We start from the raw sequence: 23,254 nt of genomic DNA on the forward strand, positions 1-23,254 counted from the left end.
GGCTGAATGGACGGCACGGAGCCGGCCTGTACCCCAGGATTTGGTGGTGGTCCAGGGAGGGATGCCCCCAACTTTGCGAGCCCTGTGTCGTTGGGGCGAGCTGGACCCCCGGCGGACCGGTAGCCGGGGAGGCGAACACCGGCGACAAGTGTGAGACCGGAGAAGGGTGAGGCACCTAGGGGCTGGAGCTCCGACGGGGACCTGTGGGAGTTGGGGAGGTGCAGGGGACAAGGGGCCGAGGACTTTTCAGGGGTGGGAGTCTGCCGGACTACCGACATCCCTGAGTGCCCACAGCACTGCAGTGCACCCGATTACACGGCCGGAGCAGGCCTGGAGGGGGAAAAGAGGGGGACAGATGCACTGGGGGTGCTAGAGAGACCTTGCACTGACCGGCCAACTGGATAAATAGGGGCACACCTGACATCAGCATTCCAGAGGCCACAGTAGAGAGCAGCCTGCACCGCTACAACCTATCCTGCCAGGCACTACTTTGCCACCTCCAGCGGAGAGGCTCAATTAATGCCGCTATACAGCTCTACTTCACCTGAGCACTGTCCCAAGCAAAGGATAAATAAATCAACGAAGGACTGACAAGGCTAATGGGACTGTTTCTTGATACTCCGTTTGTGAACCCGTTCTCTCTGCAATTTTTGTTTTTTAGTTTTTACTTGCTTTGCTTATTTGATATCAGCTAGTTATGGTCAAGCTAGCTCAAACTGCCAAAGGAATTCATAGTATTCCCATAGTATTGGCGATTAAGGATATATAAGCATATGTTACCCAGCATATCAGAGTTTTAATAGACTAAGTGATATTGACACATCTAATTTGAAGTGTTTATATACTTACTACCTCTAGTTGAACTTGCGCAGGGTAGCGCAGCGAGGACATGACGTTATGTTTTTAAATGACTACCATAAGCTCCACATGTTTCCTATTGCCTATCTACCTGCCTGAATACTACATTGTATATGCTATGCTATGCCTAAGAAACCACACGTGCACGGACCAACCAATGCAAAACACATACACAAATCAGCACACAAAGCACTCGCACAAACCAGTACACAAAGCACTCGCACAAACCAGTACACAAAGCACTCGCACAAACCAGCAAACACAAAGCACTCGCACAAACCAGCAAACACAAAGCACTCGCACAAACAAGCATACACAAAGCACTCGCACAAACCAGCATACACAAAGCACTCGCACAAACCAGCATACACAAAGCACTCGCACAAACCAGCAAACACAAAGCACTCGCACAAACCAGCAAACACACAGCACTCGCTCCAACCTGCTAACACACAGCACTCGCTCCAACCAGCTAACACACAGCACTCGCTCAAACCAGCTAACACAAAACACTTGCACAAACCAGCTGACATAAAGCACTCGCTCAAACCAGCTATACAGGATATGACAAATCCGCTTCTGCGTAAGCGACAAAATGTTTGCACCTTTATTAACCAATGCTTATGCCCCTGCGCGGGCAACTACTTGCTTTATTACAAATCAGATTGCTAAATGCGTTTATATTGTGAAAACAATAAAAATATTCAAAACAAATTTACTAATACTAAGTAAAGATTACTTAGTATTAGTAAATTATGCCTTTACTCGCTATACCGCGAGTAGGGGCATGTCTATTAAACAGTGAGCAGCAGTGAGGTCCACCCCGGCCCCCACCCCTGAGCGGCGGGTGGGGGCCCTAATGTAAAATAATGGGGGGGGGATCTATTGTCCTCCCCCCGGGCCCCCACCCCTGAGCGGCGGGTGGGGGCCCTAAATCAGAATAAGGGGGGACCTAATGTCCTCCCCCCTGGCCCCCACCCCTGTGCGGTGGGTGGGGGCCCTAAATCAGAATAAGGGGGGACACCTAATGTCCTCCCCCTGGCCCCCACCCCTGAGCGGTGGGTGGGGGCCCTAAATTATAATAAGGGGGGACCTAATGTCCTCCCCCCTGACCCCACCCCTGAGTGGTGGGTGGGGGCCCTAAATACTAATAAGGGGGGACCTAATGTCCTCCCCCCTGGCCCCCACCCCTGCACGGTGGGTGGGGGCCCTAATGTCCTCCCCCTGGCCCCCACCCCTGATCGGCGGGCGGGGGCCCGAAATTGGAATAAGGGGGGGGGCCTAGTGTCCTCCCCCCTGGCCCCCACCCCTGAGCGGCGGGTGGGGGCCCTAAAAACAATGTGTCCCCCCCAGGTGACTAGGGGTTCCCAAACCCCTAGTCACCTCTCCCCCCCAATAAAAATTATCCCCCTACCTACCCTCCTCACCCTAAAAATAATGAGGGGGGACCTTTAACTAGGTACCTGTAAAAAAAACTTGCCATTCAATGTTTTCTTTCTTCTAAAATCTTCTTTTTTTCAGCCCCAAAAAAGGGCAAATAAAAAACCATAATAACCGACACAATTATAAAAAAAAGAAAAAAAATTACTCTTAATCCACCAATCAGAGCGTTATGAGTCAAATTACACAGCGTGGGAAAATTCCAAAGAACTTTCCCACGCTGTGTAAAATGACACAGAGCACTCTGATTGGTGGATTTCAAACCAACCAATCAGAGTGCTGTGACAGGTAAATGTAGAGATATACCTGTCAGTCTCTTCATTTACCTGTCAGAGCACTCTGATTGGATGGCTTAAACCCACCAATCAGAATGCTCTGAGCCTAATTGCAGGGCAGGGCAAGGCTTTAAAAGCCTTCCCCCGCCCTGCAGAGCTCAGACTGCGCGGAGCCCTCCATGGGTGAAGAAGGATTTTTTTTCTTTTCACTTGTTTGTTTTTTTTTGTTTTATAATTGCATCGGTTATTATGTTTTTTTTGTTTGGCCTTTTTTGGGGCTGAAAAAATAAGATTTTAGAAGAAAGAAAACATTGAATGGTAACTTTTATTTTAAAAGGTCCCCCCCCTCATTATTTTTAGGGTGAGGGGGGTAGGTAGGGGCATCATTTTTATTGGGGGGGGGAGGTGACTAGGGGTTTGTTTTTTGGGCCCCCATCTGCCACTCAGGGGTGGGGGCCAGGGGGGGAGGACACTAGGTCCCCCCCCTTTTTACAATTTAGGGCCCCCATCCGCCGCTCAGGGGTGGGGGCCAGGGGGGAGGACATTAGGTCCCCCCCTTATTAGTATTTAGGGCCCCCACCCGCCGCTGAGGGGTGGGGGCCAGTGGGGAGGACACTGGTCCCCCCCATTAGTATTTAGCGCCCCCACCCGCCGCTCAGGTGTGGGGGCCAGGGGGGAGGACCTTAGGTCCCCCCCTTATTACTATTTAGGGCCCCCACCCACCGCTGAGGGGTGGGGGCCAGGGGGAAGGACATAAGGTCCCCCCCCTTATTCTAGTTTAGGGCCCCCACCCACTGCTCAGGGGTGGGGGCCAGGGGGAGGACATTAGGTCCCCCCCCTTATTCTTGTTTAGGGCCTCCACCCACCGCTCAGGGGTGGGGGCCAGGGGGGAGGACATAAGGTCCCCCCCCTAATTCTAGTTTAGGGCCCCCACCCACTGCTCAGGGGTGGGGGCCAGGGGGGAGGACATTAGGTCCCCCCCATCATTTTACTTTATGGCCCCCACCCATCGCTGAGGGGTGGGGGCCAGGGGGGCACTATTTTTTTTTATTTTTTTTAACAGTGAGCAGTCACAGGCTGCTCACTGTTTACTAGACATGCTTCTACTCGCGGTATAGCGAGTAGGGGCAAAATTTACTAATACTAAGTAATTTTTACTTAGTATTAGTAAATTTGGCTGAAAGACCAATTTAGCTCTTTCAGCCTTTTGGTAGATAACTCCCTAATACCGTGGGAATTAGGGAGTTATCTACCAAGCGGCTGCAAGAGAAGTCCCGAAGTGTCGAAGTGCCGAAGTTGGCGAATTTCCGAAGTGTCGAAGTTCCGAAGTGCTGAAGTGCCGAAGCTGCCGAAGTTGCCGAATGGCACGTCTAAACATTTGTTATGAAGGAACACAACTGCAGATTTCGTATAGTTTGAATATTTATTATAAAAAGTAAAAGGTATTGACTTTAATTCCAATTTACAGGTACTGTAGTTTTAAGTAATAAACGATAACTGAAGTCCACAATTATAAGCACTGTAGCTTTAAGTAGTAAATGATAACTGAAGTCCACAATTACAGGCACTGTAGCTTTAAGTAGTAAATGATAACTGAAGTCCACAATTACAGGCACTGTAGCTTTAAGTAGTAAATGATAACTGAAGTCCACAATTACAGGCACTGTAGCTTTAAGGAGTAAACGATAGTAAATTGCAGACACTGAATCAATAAAGAGTCTCTTAGTAGAATCAACGGTTTAGGTGATAAGTAATTACAATAGCTGTTCCATACTTTAACTGAAGCAAGACAGATGCAGATAACTGATATGAAGTATGAGTTGAAGTTAGCTGTAACGGGATTGTTTTTACCGAAGGACTTTTGGAGACAGGTAATAACAGCTTTTAGATGCAACTCTTATCACATTGGTTTTACTTAGCTTCCGGCATATAGAACACTGGTTCCCGAGATCTCCTCAGAGGCGTATGAAGAGTGTTTAATCTTTAGTCGTGGATGAGGAGAGGTGAAGGGAACTTTGCAGAGTCTTTCAGTCCGGTCTGGTAGCAGAGGCTTTCACAACGAAGTTGTAGCCGGGTTGTGAGTAAGGAACGTAGTTCAATAATCCAGCCTTGATCAGCTGGTGCAGTCAGATTAAATAGGCAGACCGTGTCATACAGGGGTGTGGCTAGGCTCCGTGGAACCAGGAAGTAAGAGGATACCATAGTTAAGGCATTACAGTACCCCCTCTCTAATGAGCAACCTCTGGGTGCTATTGATTTGGCTTAGAAGGGTTATGCTTGTGAAATTTGGAAATCAATTTATTAGCATGAACAACAGAGGAGTTTTCCCATGTATCTTCATCAACACCATATCCTTTCCATCTGATGAGGTATTGTAAGGAGCCACGATGGATCCTTGAATCCAGTATACTTTGAATTTCGTATTCTTCTTCACCCTGGACCAATATGGGATCAGGAGAAGTAGTGACATTTCTTTGGAAAGGATCAGGATGATGAGGCTTCAACAAGGACAATTGATTGGATCTTTGGCATACAGAACAAGATTTGACATAAGATTCGATAGTTTGGTCTTGACAAGGCCACCAACAGTATCTTTTAGACAATTCAAGGGTCCTTTTCATACCTGGATGACCTGCCAGAGGAGAATCATGAATAAATTCAAGTACTTTAATTCTGAAAGAGGGAGGTACATAAATCCGGTCTTTAAAATAGTAGAGACCGTTTTTCTTGGATAATTTCATTGATTTAGGAAGTTCAAGAGCATCTTCACTGAGACCTTTAATGTCGTCAATAAGAGAAGATAAGATTCCAATGACTTTAGGCAAAGGAGGTTCTTGAGGAGTTTTGTGTTGAGAAAGGACAGCTCCAATTGCTAATTCCGAAGCATCCGTTTCAAGGACATAAGGATATGAAGGATTTGGAAGTTGAAGGATAGGAGCTGTTGTAAACTTTCTCTTTAATTCACCAATGACTGTAGGAGGAGGAGACTCCAGTTCGGTGTCAGAACAACATGAGGTTTTAGCTGGTTCTTTCGTAGACTGAAGAATTGGAATTTGCTGTAAACATGTTTCTTTACAATAATGTGAGTTAAAGGTGAGAGAGAAAGGAAACCATGAGATTTGAGGGTTGTGGTTCCTTAACCAGTTGATCCCTAATATAATAGGAAAAAATGGTGATGAGATAACATCAAATATAAGACTTTCCGTATGAGTATGATTGATGGTTACTTTTAGAGGGATGGATTCATGAAGTATTGGTCCCGATGAGATGAGGGACCCGTCAATCACTTTAACAGGTACAGAAGTTCTTTTACGAACACAAGGAATTTTATTCTTTGTTACAAAGGCTGAGTCGATGAATACTCCATTTGCACCGGAATCGATAACAGCCGTGGTTATAATTCTTTTATTGTCCCACTGTAATACAAGAACGATAGGGGACATTTGAGTATTTGCTGTAGAGGGAAGTACACTTAGGATGGAAGACGCATGAGACTGCCTTCTGCCTTTTATCCGTTTCAATGAAGGACAATCAGAGACTAAATGAACTTGAGAGGCACAATACATGCATAGGTTTAATTGACGTCTTCGATTTTTCTCTTCAGGAGTGAGGGGACTTCTTATTATCCCTATTTCCATAGGTTCGATTGGTATGGAAGTCTTATCTGGAGCTTTTGAGGGAGTGAAAGGTTTGCGGTCTTTTGAATGTGAAAGGGCTTTTTCGGCCTTTCTTTCTCTTAATCTTCTGTCAATGCTGATTGATAGGCGAATTAGAGCGTTCAAATTAGTAGGGAGTTCTGTTCTAGATAATTCATCTTTTACAGCTTCCGATAAACCAATTTGAAACTGGTTGCGCAATGTGATGTCATTCCATTGCGTTTCTATAGCCCATCTTTTGAATTCAGCAATGTAATCTTCAACGGGTCTATTTCTTTGCTGTAGTGTTCTGATTGTTAAATCAGCTGTAGCTTGTTTGTTAGGATCTTCATAGAGAAGAGACATGGCTTCAAAAAATTCATCTAGTGAATTTAAAATGGGGTCATCGTTTTCCAGAAAGGAATGAGCCCATGACATAGGTTCACCTCTTAGAAAAGAAATAACCGAACAAACTTTAGTTCTTTCTGTAGGATAGGATCTAGGTTTCAAAGCAATTAAAAGTTTGCAAGAGTTGAGGAACTCCCTGTATCTGGAACGATCTCCATAGAACTTTTCAGGGTTACACACAGCAGGATCACTAGCCGAGTGCAGAGTAGTATGAGGAGTATGAGTTTGTAAATCTCTGATATAAGTGAGAAGTCTTTCATTAGTAACTTGCAGGTCTTGCACACTTTGGGCTAGTGCATTAACTCTTTGATTCAGCGTAGCTATAGTAGAATCGAAATCTGCTGGATCCATTACAATGGCTGGATTATTCTGTCACGTCTAAACATTTGTTATGAAGGAACACAACTGCAGATTTCGTATAGTTTGAATATTTATTATAAAAAGTAAAAGGTATTGACTTTAATTCCAATTTACAGGTACTGTAGTTTTAAGTAATAAACGATAACTGAAGTCCACAATTATAAGCACTGTAGCTTTAAGTAGTAAATGATAACTGAAGTCCACAATTACAGGCACTGTAGCTTTAAGTAGTAAATGATAACTGAAGTCCACAATTACAGGCACTGTAGCTTTAAGTAGTAAATGATAACTGAAGTCCACAATTACAGGCACTGTAGCTTTAAGGAGTAAACGATAGTAAATTGCAGACACTGAATCAATAAAGAGTCTCTTAGTAGAGTTAACGGTTTAGGTGATAAGTAATTACAATAGCTGTTCCATACTTTAACTGAAGCAAGACAGATGCAGATAACTGATTTGAAGTATGAGTTGAAGTTAGCTGTAACGGGATTGTTTTTACCGAAGGACTTTTGGAGACAGGTAATAACAGCTTTTAGATGCAACTCTTATCACATTGGTTTTACTTAGCTTCCGGCACATAGAACACTGGTTCCCGAGATCTCCTCAGAGGCGTATGAAGAGTGTTTAATCTTTAGTCGTGGATGAGGAGAGGTGAAGGGAACTTTGCAGAGTCTTTCAGTCCGGTCTGGTAGCAGAGGCTTTCACAACGAAGTTGTAGCCGGGTTGTGAGTAAGGAACGTAGTTCAATAATCCAGCCTTGATCAGCTGGTGCAGTCAGATTAAATAGGCAGACCGTGTCATACAGGGGTGTGGCTAGGCTCCGTGGAACCAGGAAGTAAGAGGATACCATAGTTAAGGCATTACACCGAATTTCCGAAGTGTCGAAGTCTTGAAGTGCCGAATTGCGAAAATCCCAAATTTGGGAATGCCGAACCGAACCGAAAATTTTCACCATGCACATGCCTAAGCCTGAGGAATGCCGTTGGGGTACCTCAAGCCTGTTAGTACCAAGCTTACACAAAAATATATTTTTTTTAAAACCACACTAAGTCTTAAGTGAATACTATTCTACCAATCTACTTCTTTACCCTTACCTTTTGTGTCACTTTACCCCACTCCCTTTAGCATGTAAGCTCATTGAGCAGGGCCCTCAAGCCCTCTGTTCCTGTGCATCCAACTTGTCTGGTTACAATTACATGTTTGTTAGTTAGTCCACCCATTGTACAGCGCTGCAGAATTTGTTGGCGCTATATAAATAATAATAATACAGCTGTTTGAGGCCCAGCCCAGACCCTGTAACCTAATTGTGTATATACATCTATATATCCCTGCTGGGTTCTGTACTGAAGACACTGAATTCCACGGTTGTCCAGTAGCACAGTAGTTTGTATAGAGGGCTCAGCAGACTCCATGTTCCCCCACTACAGGGTTCTCTCCAACTCTAGTAAAAGCTGGCTGTCAGAGATTTACTGCAGGTTACCATGTGGCTTCAATGTGGACTCAGAATACTGTGCCGATGCTGCGCAAGGTGGTAAAACGGTTAGACCTAGCACCGGGAACACACAGTATTCTGAGTCCACGTTCAAGCCAGGTACAGGGTTCATAACACTATTCAAAGAAGAGGAGCTTAATGATGTGTTAGCATATTGGACACTTATGTGTTTAATGGGCACACTGACTATTCGTATTCAAGACTGAGTTGGTTCGCCAATTTCGGGTTCCCGAACAGACTAAAGGCATATTGTTCATCAGTTGAACAAACTACCGAACAGTGAGACCACCCAGGGAAGTCGTGGGCCTCCAATTGACGGTATTCACACTTGGAAACCTCAAGGTTCTAAGTGGTCGGATGGGTGGCCGTCGTTCGTATGAACGAACACATGGCGGTTGCCATCTTTGTTCACGAACAGACAGCTGTGCTTGTTCGTTGAGTGCATGGAACTATACTCGGACACTCAACGGCGCGAACACTGCTGAACTACCATCCCTTTGTGTGTTTGTTTTCCTTCACCTATAAAGAGTGGCATTCGTATGAAAGAAACTACAGAGCACAGGGCACACGACCCCCAGTTACACGAACAGTTCCCTTCGTTATTTTAATGGTGAATAGAAAAATAGAAACATAGAATGTGACGGCAGATAAGAACCATTCGGCCCATCTAGTCTGCCCAATTTTCTAAATACTTTCATTAGTCTCTGGCATTATCTTATAGTTAGGATAGCCTTATGCCTATCCCACGCATGCTTAAACTCCTTTACTGTGTTAACCTCTACCACTTCAGCTGGAAGGCAATTCCATGCATCCACTACCCTCTCAGTAAAGTAATACTTCCTGATATTATTTTTAAACCTTTGTCCCTCTAATTTAAGACTATGTCCTCTTGTTCTGGTAGTTTTTCTTCTTTTTACTCCCGAAAGAAGACCAATCAAAGCCTAAAACCATCTGGAACTATTTTGGGGTTTCACCTCGTGGTTGACCTGTCTGAACTTCACTCGAATGGTGTTCTTTATCTACCGAACGGATCTCAGTTACATTTCCACAGGGTGGGCGCTTAGATCCCTGCCATTCTGGGAGATAATGTAATTAAAGAGTTGTCCTTAATTATCTCCCAGGTACAGAGGAGGAGTCTGGGAAATGTTACTTTGTCCCCGTCTCCAACAAGGTCCACCTGTGGAAAAGCCCTGGAATGTAATTAAAGCAACCCCTTGCATGGGGAGTTGAATAAAAGCCAGCTGTGGCTGAATAAAAATCAGTTGACTCCCAGAACTGTGTATCGTCCGGTTATTGGGAGATTGGGATTGTGTTGCTGTACTGCGCTGATCTTTGATGTTCTACAGGCGGAGATATTGATTTTAATATTGCAGCTCTGCTACACTGACTAATATTTATTAATGAGCAGCATGACTGTGATATTTACATATAATAATTGCCAAACTTACTGTGATATTTATATATAGGCAAACTTACTGTGGTATTTTATTGGGCATCTAATTTAGCATATGTTTAATGGGCACACTAAATGTGGTATTTAGTAATTGGCAGCCTTACTGTCGTCTTTTATAATGGGCAATCTTACTGTGGTATGTGTAATGGGTACTTGGCTTGGAATATTTTTAATGGGCACACTGACTGTAGTATGTTCTATGGGGAAAAGTGAAACTGTACTGTGTATGCACGTTATTACTCCTAGCTTTAAATATATATATTTTTTGCTTGTTGTGTGCCGTGAAATTCTGGGAAGAGCTTTGGTGTGCCTTGGGTGAGAAACATTTGAGGAGCACTGCTCTAGATAACTGTTAAACATAAACAGTCACATATTTGGCTCTTATCTTATTGCAATATCTTAATACCTTTAATGCGAGGTGACAGAGCCACTTGAAGGGGTGACAGGGTTATGTAGTACATGGTGTTATACGAAATGCCAGTAAACACAGTGTGTGAAATAAAAAAAAAATATATATTTTTTATATTTATTTACTTGACTATGTACCAAGAATTATATGTTTAGATGTGGCAAGATAATCTAGATTTTGTAAATATTCTCCCTGGGATTTTTATCACATCTTTATTTTTATTTCTTTACACTTTAGGTTTAAATGAGTAGGGCAATTATCAACCTCCAACCTCCAATCATAGATATAACCTGCCATCTTAATACCATTCCCTATGGCAGGGGTAGGCAACCTACGGCACTAGTGCCATGCACGGCACTCGAGGTGTCTTTGCACGGCACTCAAGGCTGCTAGAGCCAAACAGGCTCTGGCCTATCAGGAGTCCCAGTAAAACTTCAGATATCTGCTAATACGAAGAGGTGGTGAAGGACAATCCTCAATTTATGCATTGCAGCACGTAGAGGTAGTGATCTCAGATCACTTCCTCCCAGCACCTGTGAATAGGAATCCACACTGCAATAGAGCAGCTTGCAGTTGCTGTTGCAGCTCCTGTCCTTGACATGTACCTGGCTGGCCTGGTCCCCACTGGAAGGCACCCACACTGCTAGATATACACAGAAATGCAGAATAACCCTCCCCTGATACAAATAATATGGACAGCCCACACACAAACATACACACAATCCGCACAAATGAAACACCACTAACAATCCACATGCATACACACAACCCCACATTCAATACCTCAAACAGCCCCCCACACACTACCAAACACACACTGTGACATATCCATCCACACACACACACACAATTCCACAAGCAGCCCCCATACACAGCCCACATTCATATGTATCATACACAATACCATAAACTACTCATGAACATATACAATATAATAGCTCATATACACAGGGCCGTCTTTAATGAAGGGCAAACTGGCTAGCTGCACCGTGAGCCCTGCTGGCCACAACAATTTCTAACCCTCTGGCCGGTAATCCGCACACTAAGGAGGCACACCGGGTGGCCCATGCACAAAGGACCACCTGGTGGACTTCTGTCAGCAGGGGCCCGGTCGCACGCTGAGGCACTTTAACAGCGGGAGCGGGCCCCTTGCTTTTCGGCAGCGGCTGGGAGGAAGTGACGGCCGCGCACCACTTCCTCCCACTAAGAGAGGAGCGCGCGGGAAAGAAGAGTAGGCAGATTGAAGGGGGGCTGGCCGAGAGCGCTAGACCCCAACTCCCAACACCTTTCAGCCACCAGCAGGAAAGGTAGGAAACTGGAGGGTTTTAAAGTGTATGTCTGTGTCAGTATATCTGTGTGTGTGTGTCAGCATGTTTGTGTGTCAGTATGTCTTTGTGTGTGTCAGTATGTGTATCAGTATATCTGTGTGTGTGTCAGTATGTTTGTATGTCAGTATGTCTGTGTGTGTGTCAGTATATCGGTGTGTGCGCGCATTTCAGTGTGTATATATCTGTGTGTGTGTGTGTGTATGTGCATACATCTCAGCATTCACACACTAACACTACACACAAATACACCCCTGCATTCAAATTTCAACACTACGTACAAACACATGTCTGTGTTACACACCAAAATTATATGTAAATACACCCCTGCATTAAAAAAACAACACTACACAAACAACATGCTTGCAATCACGCCAACACCACAAACAAACATATTCCATACAAAAACCTGTTTACATTCAAACACACAAAAACTGCTTAGTGCTAAATACAGACCTGCAAACATGAGTAAATGGTAGAGCCCCAGCTGTCAATGCATTCTGGAGTTGCACGACAGATGGGGATCTACCTTTTAATCACCCGTGCAACAGGGAGACCCCCAAAAACTCTTGCACCTCTCTACTTTAGGTCCGCCACTGCGTTGAGGTGGAGGACGTGATTGCATGCCTGGGGAGGGGGGGACAGGGTCCAGGGGGCCCCAAGCAAATGCTTTGCCCAGGGTCCAGTCACAATTAAAGACGGCCCTGCATATATGCACAAATACAACAACACAAAGCAATTACAGAAAAAATAACACAAACAGAATACGGCAGCATACACACCTAGATTTAAAAAAAAAAAAAAAAATAGGACCGGCACGCTACGGGACATCACATTCCTGTATCGGCACAGTGCTGCTAAAAGGTTGCCTACCCCTGCCCTATGGCATGAACCAAACACGCTGTATGCACACATATACTCTATACAAAAACATGCTTACATTCAAATGCACACTGTTCACAAATACAACCCTGCACAGACGGGCAAATGGTAGATCGCCACCTGGCATAGCATTGCTGGACTTAAGACAGATGAAGATTTTTGCCACTCTTGAACTAGAAGGAGGCCCAAAAACTTAATTGCACCAGGGCCCTCTCTTCATAGTTCCGTCACTGGTCCTATATGTTCTAACTTTAAACACTCCCATGATAAGCCTGAATGCATGCTGTATTGTGTGGGTGTATATCTATCTATATACATACAGGGAGTGCAGAATTATTAGGCAAGTTGTATTTTTGAGGATTAATTTTATTATTGAACAACAACCATGTTCTCAATGAACCCAAAAAACTCATTAATATCAAAGCTGAATATTTTTGGAAGTAGTTTTTAGTTTGTTTTTAGTTATAGCTATTTTAGGGGGATATCTGTGTGTGCAGGTGACTATTACTGTGCATAATTATTAGGCAACTTAACAAAAAACAAATATATACCCATTTCAATTATTTATTTTTACCAGTGAAACCAATATAACATCTCAACATTCACAAATATACATTTCTGACATTCAAAAACATAACAAAAACAAATCAGTGACCAATATAGCCACCTTTCTTTGCAAGGACACTCAAAAGCCTGCCATCCATGGATTCTGTCAGTGTTTTGATCTGTTCACCATCAACATTGCGTGCAGCAGCAACCACAGCCTCCCAGACACTGTTCAGAGAGGTGTACTGTTTTCCCTCCTTGTAAATCTCACATTTGATGATGGACCACAGGTTCTCAATGGGGTTCAGATCAGGTGAACAAGGAGGCCATGTCATTAGATTTACTTATTTTATACCCTTTCTTGCCAGCCACGCTGTGGAGTACTTGGACGCATGTGATGGAGCATTGTCCTGCATGAAAATCATGTTTTTCTTGAAGGATGCAGACTTCTTCCTGTACCACTGCTTGAAGAAGGTGTCTTCCAGAAACTGGGAGTTGAGCTTGACTCCATCCTCAACCCGAAAAGGCCCCACAAGCTCATCTTTGATGATACCAGCCCAAACCAGTACTCCACCTCCACCTTGCTGGCGTCTGAGTCGGACTGGAGCTCTCTGCCCTTTACCAGTCCATCCATCTGGCCCATCAAGACTCACTCTCATTTCATCAGTCCATAAAACCTTAGAAAAATCAGTCTTGAGATAATTCTTGGCCCAGTCTTGACGTTTCAGCTTGTGTGTCTTGTTCAGTGGTGGTCGTCTTTCAGCCTTTCTTACCTTGGCCATGTCTCTGAGTATTGCACACCTTGTGCTTTCGGGCACTCCAGTGATGTTGCAGCTCTGAAATATGGCCAAACTGGTGGCAAGTGGCATCTTGGCAGCTGCACGCTTGACTTTTCTCAGTTCATGGGCAGTTATTTTGCGCCTTGGTTTCTCCACACGCTTCTTGCGACCCTGTTGACTATTTTGAATGAAACGCTTGATTGTTCGATGATCACGCTTCAGCAGCTTTGAAATTTTAAGAGTGCTGCATCCCTTTGCAAGATATCTCACTATTTTTAACTTTTCTGAGCCTGTCAAGTCCTTCTTTTGACCCATTTTGCCAAAGGAAAGGAGGTTGCCTAATAATTATGCACACCTGATATAGGGTGTTGATGTCATTAGACCACACCCCTTCTCATTACAGAGATGCACATCACCTAATATGCTTAATTGGTAGTAGGCTTTCGAGCCTATACAGCTTGGAGTAAGACAACATGCATAAAGAGGATGATGTGGTCAAAATACTCATTTGCCTAATAATTCTGCACGCAGTGTATATCCATACATATATACTTTACATGATCATTCTCAATTAATTAACCTATCCAGAAAGAATACACAGATTCACAGGGTTTTTTTCCATAATAAATATATTGTACATTCAAATAAATTCTCTCCATATAAAACAGATTCTAAATGTTCCTTCATATACAAATTCTGTACATCGATCATATTATCATATATATGGAGTGATACAGCATCAGTGTTGTAACTTGAAGAAAGCTTAGAGGTATTATGTTGTTGTACATGGAAGATGCAACTTGTGCTTGAGTATCTAAGAGGAATCAGAAGAAAGCACGAATAGTGAATTAGAGCCCGACACAATGCAATAACAATGATTAGCCAGGAAGCAATCAACATAATCTACGTAAACGTTCTTTCATATGGATTTCCTGTGATGATCTTTCCCCTGAACTACTCCTTCCCACGTCTTCAGGTGCATCTCTGGCATTCTGATTAACGTGTCAATTTATTATTTGCTGTGATATTTGATCTGAAGACAAAATAAGGAAGTTAACAGATCTACGTCCAGTCAGGGCCGGCCTTAGGCATTTAGACGCCCTGTGCGAAAAATCTTCACAGCGCCCCCCCCCCGTCATCCATGTATGCTGTTATGTTTGTGTTGTCTGTGTATGTAATAGTACGTGTGATGACTGTGTGTGATATGTATGCTATGTGTGATAATTGTAATGGGTATATTAACAGTGTGTGATATGCGTGTATTGGTTGTATGTGACACACACACACACAGACACACACACAGAGTCAGACGGCCATACACACACAGGAAGACATCCACACACACACAAGCAGACAGTCATACACACACACACAGACACACACAGGCAGACAGTCACACACACACACAGACACACACAGGCAGACAGTCAGTCATACACACAGACACACACAGACAGTAATACACACAGACACACACAGAGGCAGACAGTCATACACACACACACACACGCAGACAGTCATACACACAGACACACACAGGCAGACAGTCATACACACAGACACACACAGGCAGACAGTCATACACACAGAGGCAGACAGTCATACACACAGAGGCAGACAGTAATACACACAGACAAACACACAGATGCAGACAGTAACACACACAGACACACAGTGGCAGACAGTCATATACACACACACACACACACGCAGACAGTCATACACACAGACACACAGAGGCAGACAGTCATACACACAGACACACAGAGGCAGACAGTCATACACACAGAGGCAGACAGTCATACACACAGAGGCAGACAGTCATACACACAGAGGCAGTCATACACAGTCACACACACAGAGGGCAGACAGTAATACACACAGACAAACACACAGAGGCAGACAGTAATACACACAGACACACAGTGGCAGACAGTCATATACACACACACACACACACACAGACACTCAGAGGCAGACAGTAATACACACAGACACAGTGGCAGACAGTCATATACACACACATACAGTCATATACACACACACACACACAGGCAGACAGTCATACATACACACACACACACACACAGAGACACACACAGGCAGACAGTCATACACACAGACATACAGAGGCAGACAGTCATATACACACACACACACACACATAGGCAGACAGTCATACACACAGGCAGAGAGTTACACTCACCTGACAATCACACAGTTACCTGTGGAGTTCATTGTTGAGGCAGTGCAGCTCCTGGTGACTGTTTGGTGGGGAAGCAGGGACTCCTTCCTGCTTCCCCTGCAGCCGTTTTCCGGCGCTTTTAGCTCCGCCCCCGCTGCAAATTTAAAAAAAAAAAAAAAATTTTTTTTTTTTTTTTTTTTTTTTTTTTTTTTATCGGCTGTGCGGCCGCACGGCGCCCCCTGCTCCATGGCGCCCTGTGCGGCCGCACAGCTCGCACACCCCTAAGGCCGGCCCTGCGTCCAGTTTGGCCAGAGCTGTCTGAGTGATGAACATGATTTCAGGAGAATAATGAGAAAAATTAATAAAGGTCACTTGAATTGGTGATATAGAAGAAACTGCTAACCTGGCATCAGTAAGTGCTTGTGGTCATGTCTGCATAGGTCCACAATAAGTTACGGTAGTAAAGTCATTTGGGTGAGTCTTTGCTATTACAGGTGAGCAATAAGACATCAGCAGCTTTCCCTCTCTTGGCTATTCATTGCATTTTTAGGATTTTCAGGAAAGCCAAGCAGAAAAACCAGGATAACATGCCACTGACATGGACAACCAAACGGATCTGTTTGCGCTCACTCATACCGCGTACTTTCTTATATAGTTAGACTCATCGAGGAAATTTAAATCTGAGCAGTTCACATGCGTCTCTTTTTTTTCTCTGGCTCTGGTTTCCAGTACAGAGCCCATGAGAATCCAATGACCAGCAGGAGACTGAGGGCCAGGGCCAAGCTCCATGCTCCCAAGGTGCTGGATAAGGAAGGCAAGCTGCCATTTTTCTCGAACCAGCTCCGACGCAGATTCATGTCCATAATAAGTGCTTCCATCTGGATGTAAGTGCCCAAGATAGCGCACACATGGAAAAGCTGGTGACTATGACCTGTGCAAAAGAAAAAAAATACAAACACTACTTAGTCACGTGCTTATAGTCTCTGCAGATGTAGGATATTCTCCAATTCATAGCTATGAGTGACGATATTCTATTTAGAATTCCATGCTTATTGCTCATACCTGGAATTAATGCCTGGGAGATTAAAACAGACAAGCTTACAATAATTAAAATTATCCTAAATATTAGCCACAATTTTTTTTTATTATCCTAATATTTAGTGCAGGCTGGGAAACCCATGACCAATGACAGAGGTGGCTGCTGAATGTTGATAATGTTCATATTGTGTGACAGTGATTATAACTCAATAGGGCACTATAATATGGTAAACAGTTCATCTTGAGATGTGCTGTGCAAATTGGGCTCATATTGCGATTTTTAAGTATTGGAGGAAATTGGGATGTGAATACCCTAAAGAAAGTTCAGAAGAGGGCAGGATGAGATTCCACAAGCAAAGGATATTATAATCGGCTGCAATCACTCACCCACATAATCAAAACGTCCAGGGGCCAGTCTCTCTGGGAGATGGGTGGCAAAGAGAAAACCAGTGAGTAATGCCAGGAAAGTGTGCCCAATGTGCAAGGTTACCGTAGCATTCTGTGTGCAGTCACTACCTGAGCACAGGAACAGCTGTATAGAAATAGATCAGAGATTAAATCTACAGCAAAACCTGATAGAACCATAGATCCATGTCTTACTGGAACAACAGCAGAACTCTAATCTGCTGTTTAAAGTAAACAACTGGCAAGGTAAAACAAAAAGCACACCATAAAAAGCAGAGCACAGTGATCAGTATTGGATATCTCTATGGTGTTCACTTCAAGTGAACTCAAAAACTATTTGCAAAGTTTACGAACAAAATAGCCAAGTTGGCAAATCAATTGAAAGTTTATTTGGCTTAACAACCTTGCTTCCTTGAGCTTCAGGCAAATATATCTTATATTGACCCTAAAGAAGACATAAACCAGTTGGAAGCACCAATTTTGCTTTTGAAAAGCATCCTTCTTGACCCCAGAATGGCAGAATGGTGTATGTGTGTGGGATGGGAACCAATGACATTTAATGCATGCTTCCAAGGCTGAAAACTCCAGGTCCTAGGCTACTCAACAGGCTTATACGCTACTTGCCACTGCAAGTCTGGAGAGTCCAGGAGTGAACTTTCACTCACCAATCGCTAATGGAAATTTGTGTCCGGTTTATACTCTGAACATGGTCTTTAAATGCATTTCACATATATATATATATATATATATATATATATATATATATATATATATATATATATATATATACACTCTACAGGGACTAGCTGATTTGATGGATCACCAATGTATCTTAGTGTCTTCACCACAGTTTTCAAATTTCAATTTGCACACAGCTTCATACCCTGTAGAACAAGGGGATTGTGTCAAAAAAGTATGGATATCCAAAGGCTGTTGTGCGCAAAACCTTACTGAACCGTGGACGCGCCACTTCCGGGAACCTGCAAACAAAGACAGATCGCGTTTAAGCTCTTGGAAAGTATGGTTAGGCGTTGAGCAGACAGCACAGAGAATTTATTGACAAAGATTGATGAAGATATTGACATTTAAAACAGCACGACTAGAAAGCAAGAGGAATTACTTTGCAAAAATGTTCATCCCTTTCATTCTTCAACATTTTATAGCGTAGCCACTGGCATTAAAATGGATTTCAATAGGATTATTATTTGGTTTGATCCACCCAAAATAGCTTTAATTTGTAAGTGTTGAAAAGTCGTTTGTATAATTATTCACCTGCTGTGGCTGTGGCATCACTAGGTAAACTCTGGCAATACAGTTAACAAAAAAGGGAAAAAAAAGTTATAAGTTATTAAACTTTACTTGTCAGGTCGCCGAAGGGCACTCCAACAAGAAAAAAAAAAAAATTGTACCTTTAACAGAGAATTATTTGAACAGCTTTATTCAAACACACCAAGTGTTTGTACAGGAACACATGTGTAAAATGTTTCAAACTACCTTTGTTCTTAGGTGTATATTTTTTTCTCCCTATATCAGAGGAGGACTAGGTATGTATCTGGATAACAGACAGGACGCATTGTTTCTGTGTTGTTAGGGGTCTCAATTACTGAGATAATTTAAAGAAAAGACAGATTGTATATTCCGCACTGAGTATTTAAACTAATTTTGCCAAATTTCAAGTAGCCTGTTTGATTACTCCTTTGATATAGTGAATAGATTATTAAGAGAGGCGTGGAGATGATCTACATTGGTACTGGTGATAAAGTAAGCAAATAATAAATGGCGCTCTGGATGAGTTTAGAGAATTAGTTTGCTTTCTTGGGACGAAGAGAAAGACCTCCAAATTATACATTACGGGGGTTACTCACTAAAGGAAAACTATAGTGCTAGAATACAAAGCTGTATTCCTAATACTATAATATCCCTCAGCCCCAGTAAGTAAAGAGTTAAATAACCATTGTAAACATTTAACCTAAACCCAGTGCCGAGGTCCACCTTCTCCAACTTCAGTCTATGGGGAACCTGATCCGCATCTGCGGCAATCGCCATGGGCGCATTGGGCCTTCCCCATTGACTCAATGCTTTCCTATGGAGATTTTAAAGATGCTTGACGTCCTCATGCAAAGCCAAGGAGTCAAACTTCTTCAAATTGCAGGAAGCACCTCTAGTGGCCGGCTGGTAGACCGTGACTAGAGGCAGTGTTAACCCTGCAATGTAAATATTGCAGTTTCCCTAAAACTGCAGTTGTTTTACATTGCAGATTTAAGGGAACAGGGACACTGCATCAAGACTACTTCAATGAGATGAAATTGTCTGGGTGCTTATATTGTCCCTTAAGCACCGAATTTTGTCCAGGTCGATAAAATTTGGTAAATGACTGGATTTTAACCCGATTTGCTATTCTCATATTTACCAACACCAAATCATTTTAAAAAAACTATAAAACTATTGGAAGTCCAAAACTCTCCTTTATGTCCCCACACTTGATATGTAGCTCAGCGTGCATCTACTAAAGAAGGGCAGTGGGGGGTGCACATGGGCTTTAAATGGGTACAGGTGGAGTAGAGGGGGCACAGGGGCCGTAGGGGGTGCACATGGGCAGTAGGGGGGCGCAGTGGTAGTAAGGGGGTACAGGTAAAGTAGAAGGGGCACAGGGGCTATAGAGGGGCGTACAGGGGCTATAGAGCGGGGGGCAGGGGCACCAGAGGGGCGGACAGGGGCTATAGAGGGGGGGCAGGGGCACCAGAGGGGGACACAGGGGCTATAGAGGGGCAGACAGGGGCACCAGAGGGGCGGACAGGGGCTATAGAGGGGGGGAGCAGGGGCACCAGAGGGGGGCACAGGGGCTATAGAGGGGCGGACAGGGGCTATAGAGGGGGGGCAGGGGCACCAGAGGGGGGCACAGGGGCTATAGAGGGGCGGAAAGGGGCTATAGAGGGGGGGGCAGGGGCACCAGAGGGGGCACAGGGTGTATAGAGGGGCGGACAGGGGCTATAGAGGCGGGGCAGGGGCACCAGAGGGGGGCACAGGGGCTATAGAGGGTCGGACAGGTGCTATAGAGTGGGGGGGCAGGGGCACCAGAGAGGGGCACAGGGGCTGATTAAAAAAACAAAACAAAAAACCCCAAACCTTTTTGATTAAAATAAACAAACTACAAAGTATTCCCCCATTCCTGAGGCTTACCTTGGGCAGGGGGCAGCCTTATCTCTAGTGGGGGGACAGCCTGGAGCTGGAGCCTGCACGATGGTGTAAGATATGGGATGAGACATTAAATTGATTTTTTTTCTGTTCCTTATATACGGTAATTCTCTTAAACTGTAACTGTTGCCAACCAGCTCCTACCAAGTGATGCATCTGGAGATAAATACCTTTGCATACAAGAAATGTCCTTTTTTTTAACTTTAGAACACGTTTTTACACCTTAAGTACTTTGTGTATGTTTTTGAAAATCTAATAGAAAATCCAATCTAATTAAAATCTAAAAGAAAATCCCATTTAAATCCATTTTAAAATGTTTCCAGAATTACCGTTCCGAGTCAATCCCTCACAAAGTACATTCATTCTGCTGAAGCAAATTAGAAGAAGTTCATGGGTTTTGATTTAGCAAGCAGATTTTTAAAGGATGATCTAATTTAATATCCTACGGGTGAATGAACTGAATGTCAAGCAGATTATCGACGTCACATTTAGATCAAGTATGGTTAGTAGTCACAGCCTAGAGGCCAAGATAAAGTCTCACCAGCTTCCTGATCACATTTTACCTTTCTATCAGAAGCTGGTTATAATGCAGAAGGGGAGCTCCCAGCCTGTCGGGGACAGTTATAGAAGCAAGATATCAGAAACCATTCAGGTTTCCAAAGGACCCAAGTACACCTAGTAAGCCCAACAAAAACATCAAACACAATCCAAACCAAACCAAAAGGAATGAACCTGTACCATTGCAGAAAAAGGGCATGGCTGCTTACACTTAAAGGAGCACTCCAAGCACCATAACCACTACATCACATTGTAGTGGTTATGGTGCTAGTAATCTCATTACGCGCGTCTCCCTCATGTTTGACAACTTACCTGGGGTCTGCCCGATTCTCTATTGAAAGCGGCAATGCTCTGAACTGTTGGAATAACCCAATGACAAATGTATGTATAAAGTTTGCACAATAACACTGGGCATGGTATACCGTTTTTTGTTTATTTTGTATAATGCTCTGAGCTTGCCTGGAGCTGAGAGCAAACAAACAACGCTATCAGCCAATGAGCTGGGCTTGCAAGGCTTAGCTTTAGCTTAGGAGAGCCAATAAAAGATCAGTCCACGCTGTAGTGGTTATGGTGCTTGGAGTATTCCTTTAAACATTCAGGGTTATTCACTAAAGCATGAATTGTAGGAGGAACATCATGCAAATGTAGTTAAAGGACCACTCTAGGCACCCAGACCACTTCAGCTTAATGAAGTGGTCTGGGTGCCAGGTCCAGCTAGCTTTTACCCTTTTTTTTATAAACATAGCAGTTTCAGAGAAACTGCTATGTTTATACTGAGGGTTAATCCAGCCTCCAGAGCCTCCAGTGGCTGTCTCATTGACAGCCGCTAGAGGCGCTTGCGTGCTTCTCACTGTGAAAATCACAGTGAGAGCACGCAAGCGTCCATAGGAAAGCATTATGAATGCTTTCCTATGCGACCGGCTGAATGCGAGCGCGGCTCCTGCCGCGCATGCGCATTCAGCCGATGACGTCGCGAGGAAGAAGAGGAGGAAAGCTCCCCGCCCGGCGCTGGAGAAAGAGGCAAGTTTAACCCCTTCCTCCCCCCAGAGCCCGGCGGGAGTGGGTCCCTGAGGGTGGGGGCACCCTCAGGGCACTCTAGTGCCAGGAAAACGAGTATGTTTTCCTGGCACTAGAGTGGTCCTTTAATGGTTTTCAGATGTATACATGCGTTTTCTTTCCGTGGGCTATTCTTCGATTTGGCTAATTTTGTATTGGAAACATATAGTGGACCTATAACGATACTGACGGGGATATTTACTAAATACCGATTTATTATCTGGATGCTAAGAAGTTGTTGATGGTAAATAAGTGTCAGAGATAGCAAAGCTTTGGATGACCTTCAGAGTTCACAGCCATCATTCACTTTGTATTACAATACTCTGGCATGCAAAACTACCATTGGCCTTCGTGCAGTGCTACATAGACCACTTCTTGTGATTGTTATTTATACAGGCAATACCTTTTTCAAACACGTCATGGTCCAATTAAATAATTAAGCATAAATCTAATGAGGATCTCAGGGGTGAACCAATGTACGAGTAGGGTGAACCAATGTACGAGTATGGATCTCAGGGGTGAACCAATGTACGAGTATGGTTTAATTATGCACACTTCAATTTGCCCCAACACTTACTGCCCCCTGAGAATCTCAATGATTTACACAGTCTGGAATGTTGCACAAAAAAACCTTGGTTAGTGCTAAATCTAATCTAATCCCAAATCAGATTCTAACCCGAATCTGAGCTGTAACTGCATCTCTAAACACAACATGTAAGCTTGACTCTAACATTATCTAAATTTAACCAAGGTCCTACTCGTAACCCAAACATTAACCTATTTAACATGCAGTGCTATAGCAAACTCTATAATCCCAACCTTACTTAAAACATTCGGACCTTGCCCAGCAGTCAGAGATTATAAAGACAGTGTGGTGGGGTGGATCGTGTTATACTACATACTAACATTTAGGAGCCACGAGCATAGCCCTGGGGATAGCTGAAGGAAGAGGCGC

The 23,254-nt window shown here is 43.8% G+C and overlaps 1 protein-coding gene across 4 annotated transcripts in view; it reads right to left on the minus strand.

Moving 5' to 3' along the window:
- Window positions 1-16,446: 16,446 nt before the first annotated feature.
- The window catches only part of PAQR5 (progestin and adipoQ receptor family member 5), a 30,522-nt gene continuing 23,714 nt past the window's right edge, over window positions 16,447-23,254 (minus strand). For 2 of the 4 annotated variants that reach the window (XM_063448719.1, XM_063448717.1), the window contains exons 6-9: window positions 21,249-21,293; window positions 18,374-18,470; window positions 17,473-17,617; window positions 16,447-16,978 (exon numbers count right to left, since the gene is read on the minus strand). In XM_063448719.1, coding sequence (XP_063304789.1) covers window positions 16,737-16,978; window positions 17,473-17,617; window positions 18,374-18,470; window positions 21,249-21,293 — 529 coding nt within the window. In that variant the 3' untranslated portion in view covers window positions 16,447-16,736. Of the gene's footprint in view, window positions 16,979-17,464; window positions 17,618-18,373; window positions 18,471-21,248; window positions 21,294-23,254 lie in introns of those variants that run through there. The other 2 variants (XM_063448718.1, XM_063448720.1) reach the window with 2 other exon arrangements.

Source organism: Pelobates fuscus, chromosome 3 (assembly GCF_036172605.1).
Source record: "Pelobates fuscus isolate aPelFus1 chromosome 3, aPelFus1.pri, whole genome shotgun sequence".
NCBI lineage: Eukaryota > Metazoa > Chordata > Amphibia > Anura > Pelobatidae > Pelobates > Pelobates fuscus.